The following is a 7,137-nucleotide window of genomic DNA, read 5'->3' on the forward strand; positions in this document are numbered from 1 at the left end:
TTGCCGGCTCGGGATTGGCTGAACGGTCGTGATCCTGATAGCTGATTGGCTGAAGTGGCTGTCACGGGCGGAGGTGGTTGACACTTATGACTTACGCTGACGTAACTCCACCGCGACTTTATGGCCAACAACTTTACGCCATTTGCGTAAACGAGGGAGGGCGGCGGCGCGCATTCCAATGCGCGCTCCGGCGAGTTGGAGCGCGTCAGAGGAATGGCAGGATTGGCCTCCGACGACGAAAAGTCAATTTGGAGGGCGGGTGAGGGAGGGAGATAAATTAGGTCAAAGTGACGTTTCACCTCAGTTACTCAAATCCACGAATGAGTTATTGGTCAGAAACAGTTAATTTAGTACACAACATTGGAAGACATAATGCCATTAGTTTTAAAGGGAATATGGGTAACGAGCAGTGGTTAGTCAATCTGCCTCGCGGTTGTAAGCGTTTGAATCTCACCTTTGACCTTTCTATGAAATTATGTTAATTCGTGACCATTCCATTTACTTCCCCCTAAAACATCAGTGTAAAAAAATAAACACAGTCACACACACACACACACACACACACACACACACACACACACACACACACACACACACACAGCGGGTGTAATCTTAAAGGCTCACAGTAACATCCTTGATGTATGATTCAGTTGATATGTGTCCAACCTGGCCTTTTTCTACATCCACCAAGATGGGAAATTAGAAAAAGACTGGGACCGCCCAAAAGAAAAAAAAAAAATCTGCCGTAACTGAGACAATGTGACACACTTTCATTCGTTGGACTCATCCCATGTGCAACAAGCAGAAAAAAATGACCGTATAAAGACAGCAATGGGCTCACCCCATGTCAGCTTGACACAGAATTTAACAAGACAGACAAAACAGAATGTTCCCAGCTGCCTTTTTGTATGTCTGCTCAGCGATCAAATTTAACTTGTGAGTCTAAAAACTTTGGCTGTTTAAATACGGAAAACATGACAATATCTGGGAATTGAAAAACAAATGTTTTTAAACAATTACTAGTGGAAGTGAGGATTTCAAATGTTCATATTGTATTCAGCAAGACTATATATTTGTTTCATATCCTTTATTTACTGCACTATTTATCTGCAGTGCAAAGACCAATAAAGTAGGCCATCCATTTTGTCCACTAGATGGCGTAATACACACACCGGACACTTTATTAGGGGCACCGAAACACTGCAACACGCCTAAAAATGCATCATTCTTTTGGTTGATGCAGATATAAAAGTATTTGTATGACTGGGGTTGTTCTAATTTGGTTACTTTATGGCTTTGGTTACTTTATGTCAGGGGTCTCTAAGTCTGGTCCTGGGCACCCCCTATCCAGCCTGTTTTATGTCACCTAATTGTGGGCGTGTCTCCGACCCAGCGGCCGACTTGGCTGGAGGAGAGCAGTTCATTTGAATCAGGTGTTTTGGAACAACGTGACATATAAAACAGGCTGGATAGGCACTCATAAAAGACCAGACTTGGAGATGCGTACATTAGAGCATTTAACACACTTTGGAAACTATTATTTTGTCCCTTCAAATTTTCATTCATTTTACTTTTTGTATTTGTATATTTAAGTTTTTGTATTTGTTATTTATGTTTTGAAAAATGTATATTTATTTTATGGTCATTGAGAGGTAAAAATAAATCCAAATTATTTTTTTTAAAATTTGGATTTAGATATTATTATTGAACTTTTTTTCCTTTTTTAACAGTAACTTTTTTATAGGTTTAATAAATACTTATGTTTGTTCTATTTCCATCAATGACCGTAATACATGCCCGAAAAAAATAGAAGAAAATAATAATTTAGGGATGGGTGAGTATAGTAATATACCAGGTATCAGTATCTGCATGGTATCGGGTTCTTGTGAAAGATGCCGATAACAGCCACCAATACTGTAAGAAAAAAATAAATAAATCAGAGCGTCAGAAATGTTGTCATTCACAATTATTGTGTTAATTGACATTTTATGTATCATAAGTCGACAAGTGGTATCGGTACTTGATTGTTGAGTACTCAAGAGTGAATACTCGTAATGGTATTGAACATGCCTAATATTGAAAAAAAAATCGTTTTACCTCATTAGTCTAACACAAATTCAATATTTTCATATCCCTGTCAAAAGGCCAAAATACAAAAAAATGTAAACACCCGAAATTCATGAAGTTAAAAAAAAAAATGAATGTGTTATTTCTCTAGGCTTTTAAAATAACGAATACTCATTTGAGGCCAAATGAGAGCTTTTCAGAATTATTTTTTTGCATACCTAATGAAACGTACAATGAGCTGACGGACGTCATTGTCTGGTGTTGACGAAGCTAAGCGTGTAAAAGCTGCGGGCGTTGCCGCCATCACGTTTTAGCCCTCGGCGTCCCTCGCCGCTGCTGCTGTGCACCAGCCGCAGCCCGGTGGCTTGCAGCCCCTGCAGCACGCTGAACCAATAGCGCAGCACTTGCTCGTCGGCGCCCCCCACATCGAATCCAGCCCACTGCAGGTGCACCCGGGCCACCACGTGGTGCACGTGATGCAGTGTTCCTAGCTTCATCCAGTTCTGGAAGACGCACCATTTGGTGCACACGAGGTCAATGTACAGGAAGTGGACCTAGGAAGGCAAATGCAACGGAAAGTAAATATTTATAATATTATAATATTTCATAATGAAGTCAGCAAATTATTAGAAGACAGCGACAGACACAATTGTATTTGTTTCATGTTGTGCATTCAGATTGCTCACCAAATATTATGAAACGTGAACGTTTGATTAAAATTGAATTAGATTTTAAATTGAATTTGGAGTGCTCATCAAATAGTGGCAAAATGAAAACTTGGCAATTGAGTTCATTGTATTTGACATTTAGACTGTATTAGAGATTTAATTTAGGTTTAGTAGAACTTTGACAAAATATAAAGTAATGTGGAATTTTAATCTGAAATTCATTTGAAAATGATCAATGGAAAACTCATTTCACTTTAATTGCATGCGGTAGCAAAAATTTGACTTCATTTTAATTTTCCAGTGGACTTTTGGAAAATCTTATTTAGTTTTAGTAGACTAAAAATAAAATTATTTATTTCTTTATTTTCATTAGGGGTAATTAATTGCATGTACTGTATCCTTTAACTTTCCAATGGGCAAGTTGGATGTACTTTTAATTTAATTGGTGGTTATAACGACCATTTGGACTAGTCAAACAAAGACACATATTTTAAAATTTAATCTAAAGTACTTTTTAAATTAATTATAAATTGTAAATTGAATTGAAATGACTTTTAAAAATCATTTATTAATGAATATATCATCACAAGTCATCACTCACGAAGTTACATTCAAATTAATTTGGATTGTGTGTCATCAAATCATGACTAAAAACATTTCAAAAATCATTTTAACAGTTAATAGTGTAATAGTTTTATGACAAAAACAATGATAAAAATGATGAGGAACAATAAAACAAATGCCCTCATAGGTTGATTGTAGAGTGGTGATGTGGGGCCCCCTTGTGACTACAGACTGTAAATGAGCCTGAAGGAGCTGTTGCCATGGCAGCCACGGATGGCGCAGAGCTCTGTTGCTATAGGAACATAAGTATAAGTATGACATCTTTGTGTTTATAAAGGGCTCCAAGGTATATCTGCTTAGGACCCCATAAAAAAAAAAAAAAAAAGAAAGAAACAAAGAAAGTGAGTGTGTGTGTGTGTGTGTTTGTGTGCGCTCGTGTGCATGCGCAGGTGTGAGTGTGTGTGTGTGTGTGTGCCTTACCGTGACGTGTCCCAGCTCGGGCATGATGTCGACCAACGTGCCGGCGTGGTGCCTGCTGTGCGTCTTCCTTGGCGACGTCCGCCACTCCAACCACATTCTGTGCTGGGTCGCCGTGGCGACCAGGCCAAAGTGTTGCTTCGGTGACCAACATATGCACCTGCGCCACTGTGATCAAAGCGGTGGGCGTCGCAGCCGAAAGATGACGCAGTCCTGAGGAAAGAATCGTCCCCGTCATCCTTGCTGGGTGGAAGGGGAGGAGAGCATCCATGGGCACTCACACTAATGCTCTCACATATTCTATCCTTTCCACACATAAACGTTATCTTTTTTTGAAACACACACACACACACACACACACACACACACACACACACACACGGTTGCACACTCTCTCTCCCTCCCCCTATCACGTATAATTTCACACACATGCACTCAACCCAACATACAAATAGACACAAACTCTCTCACAGAAATACAAATGCAGACCCATACACATTCTCTCTCATGCTCATTTTCACACACAGACACCAAACTACACTTTCTCATCCACACGCTCACACTCTGCTCCTCACACACCCACTCTCACTCTTTCATTCATACAAACACAGTCCCAAACTCTCTCTCTCACACACACACACACCATCTCACACAAATCAAGACTCTCTCACTCAGATTATTTCTTTAATGCACTCTCTCTCTCTCTCTCTCACTCTCTCGCTCTCTGTCTCTCATATGTGTATACCTGTGACGCCTGCCTGCGGTTATACTGACATAAAGTATGAAACGGTCGAGTTCTGCAGAGAAAGATGGCTTGTCTTCAGCCCAAGGCTGCAGCTCCAAAGGCCTGCGGTCCAACCTAGCCACACAAAAACATATGAATACATACAGTAACACAATCTATATTGTTCTCTATAGTCATAGAAAAATATGAGTTAGAGTTACTGGAATCACCACCTACGCACTCACTCTTGTGAAAAAAAATAAAAAAATAAAATAAAATAAATACATAACCTGAGTTTAAAACAAGGTTATATATGATACTCATTAAAGAGAATATATATTAAATCAATTGATTTAATTGTTTCTATGCCAGTGCCTGAACCTGTCCCATGGCACAAAAAAGTTTTGAGGACTGCGGCTATTGACCGAAACACCTGAGGTGATGAGTTAATGCACCAATGTATACAAAGAACCCTCTAGCTGCCCTCAGCGCCCTCCAACCCAGATTGAGCTCTTTGGTCACCATGGCAACAGAAATAAGTAGCAGGATGGGGGGGGATGAATCACAGGAATGAGTCAGAGAGTTTAGCCTTGAGCAGAAAAAAGAGTGGGAAAAAGAAGAGGTGGGGGGGGGGTTATTGAGGACTTTGAGAGGACACGTTGATGGAGTTCGTGAAGGCCAACCTGTGAAAGAGACAGGATGGGAAAAGTTGTCCTCCGGCCCGCTCAAATATCTGATTTCAACTGTTCTTTCATGTCTGGACCGTGTAAATGAATCAAAACAACTAACATTTGCCTACTCAAATTAAGGGAGAGTTTGCAGTTAAAAAACAATTGTTAAGAAGGACATTAAAAATGAATCAAATTCAAATCCACATCGCACTGCAGCTGAATTCAATTTCTGTTCGAATTGGTAGAAAATGATGTCGTAGTGAATGCTTAAAAGACTACAGGTCAATATGTTTTTGGTAAATCAACAACTAACAGAAGTAGAAGATAAATTGCCTTTCGTATGAATTCATAGTTAATTTTCCTTTCATTTAGCGGAAGCCTAATTTATAAAACAAAAACGTGTGCAATAAATCTGATATTATAATACAGATACATTTTGTACTCGTTTGTTGAAAAATATACGAGCCTTGAAAAAAATAATCGGATGTTAAATCGCAATATTGGGGGGGGGGGTCTGAATGAGCCCATTTCTCAAAATTGTTCAATCCTACGAGTGAGGCGACAGTCAAATTTAATTTCTCCTGGGATATATTGGTCATAAAAACAATATAATATTCCGAAGAAATATTTCAGAGAGTACTAAAATTGTTACCTGCACACCCTTGTGACATTTTCTCTCGTGACACTTTACTGTACACCGTGCGCCAGTTCATCTCGTCCTCGTCCTCGTACACGAACGCACGTGCTCCCTCCGCCTCCTCCATGGCCGGAACCGTCGTCCGGCTGGCCGCTCCTCCGGGCCGCCCCCTCTCGGAACTTCCCTCCGGATTTCGGCTGCTCCCCGTCGGCTCTCGCTGCACGAATGCAGCGAGCTGGTAGGTGAGCAACAAGAGCAGCGACAGGGGGGAGCAGCGCCACTTGTGGGCACCACTGCCGCCGCCGCGTGGCTCCAGTGTTGGTATCGCTTGTGCTTTGCTCTGGAGGGCTGCGATTGAGAGTTCCCCCCCACCTTCGACCCCCACTCTGGCGTCTTCCCCTCCCTCGGCTCACACACCCCGGGGGCGAAGAGTTGTGATGCACATTCCACAGCCAGCGGGGACCTTTTTTTCCCCTTTCTAACCTGAGCCGGAATCGGTGACGTCACATTCGCGCGACCCAGTGTCCCCATTGTCCTGTGAAATGTTTTTGTATTGTAACTTTATTAAGCATTCAACAGGATTTTCAATAAATATTTTACAGATTGCATAAAATCGTACACATTAGTAATGCTATGCTAATTAGAGACTATGCCGACGTTGTCTTGTTCCTAAGCAACTCAGGAGCCGCAGACAGACACATGAATATTAAAAAACGGAGTACGCCTGCTGCTGCACTAATATTTGTTTTGGTTACACCTTTTTAGGTGGCAATATCATAAAAGGAAGCCATTAGGGCTGAAAAAAAGTGTGCACGGTGTGAATGCGATCGCCTAGCAACAACAGAAAGTGGTCATTAACAGTTTGTCGGGCACTTAAAGCACAATTTTCCTCCCTAGACACTAGCGTTCATGTTTTTTTTCTTTTTTGCTTTTGTAACATTTCCTCCCAAAATATAATTACAGAACACAATGAATTTAAGTTCCCTATTATGGTTTCAATCAGGTCCTATCATGGCGACAGCTATTGTACATTGCAATTGCCCGCAGCAAACGCAATCGTTTTAGTCAAGACGGTTGACAATGTGTAAACACAACACGCGGCCAATCAACTCCTCCGTCTATCAAGTCACCGGAGCGACGAATCTTAAACAACTCTGCTTTCGCTCCGACATTCTCCCAAGCATTCATCCATTCCTCTGTCGCCTCGCTCCTCCTCCCCTTCCCAATTGATGTCCTCGTCTGAACTCTCGTTCTCGCTCCCAGACAATCGGAGTAAAGCCCAACTTGCTGGGTGGGGGTGGAGGTTAATTAGACACGACGCACACGCCA

At 41.4% G+C, this 7,137-nt stretch overlaps 1 protein-coding gene across 1 annotated transcript; it reads right to left on the reverse strand.

Annotated features, from left to right (window-relative positions):
* Nucleotides 1–2,144: 2,144 nt before the first annotated feature.
* Nucleotides 2,145–4,121, reverse strand: LOC109509795 (methyltransferase-like protein 24). The gene is made up of 2 exons (XM_019859651.1): nucleotides 3,780–4,121; nucleotides 2,145–2,621 (listed from the first exon to the last, which is right to left on the reverse strand). Exons 1-2 carry the CDS (start codon nucleotides 3,873–3,875, stop codon nucleotides 2,316–2,318), a joined length of 402 nt encoding a protein of 133 aa, XP_019715210.1. The 5' UTR covers nucleotides 3,876–4,121; the 3' UTR covers nucleotides 2,145–2,315.
* Between the last annotated feature and the right edge of the window lie 3,016 nt (nucleotides 4,122–7,137).

This window comes from Hippocampus comes, unplaced genomic scaffold (genome assembly GCF_001891065.2).
Source record: "Hippocampus comes isolate QL1 unplaced genomic scaffold, H_comes_QL1_v1.1 scaffold148, whole genome shotgun sequence".
Lineage (NCBI taxonomy): Eukaryota > Metazoa > Chordata > Actinopteri > Syngnathiformes > Syngnathidae > Hippocampus > Hippocampus comes.

Bases quoted from the DNA above. Each gene is read 5' to 3' on its own strand.
- LOC109509795 (XM_019859651.1), bottom strand. From the start codon at position 3,875: ATGTGGTTGGAGTGGCGGACGTCGCCAAGGAAGACGCACAGCAGGCAC. The intron at 2,622-3,779 runs GTAAGGCACACA...TTGCCTTCCTAG, and splicing joins CCGAGCTGGGACACGTCACG to GTCCACTTCCTGTACATTGA.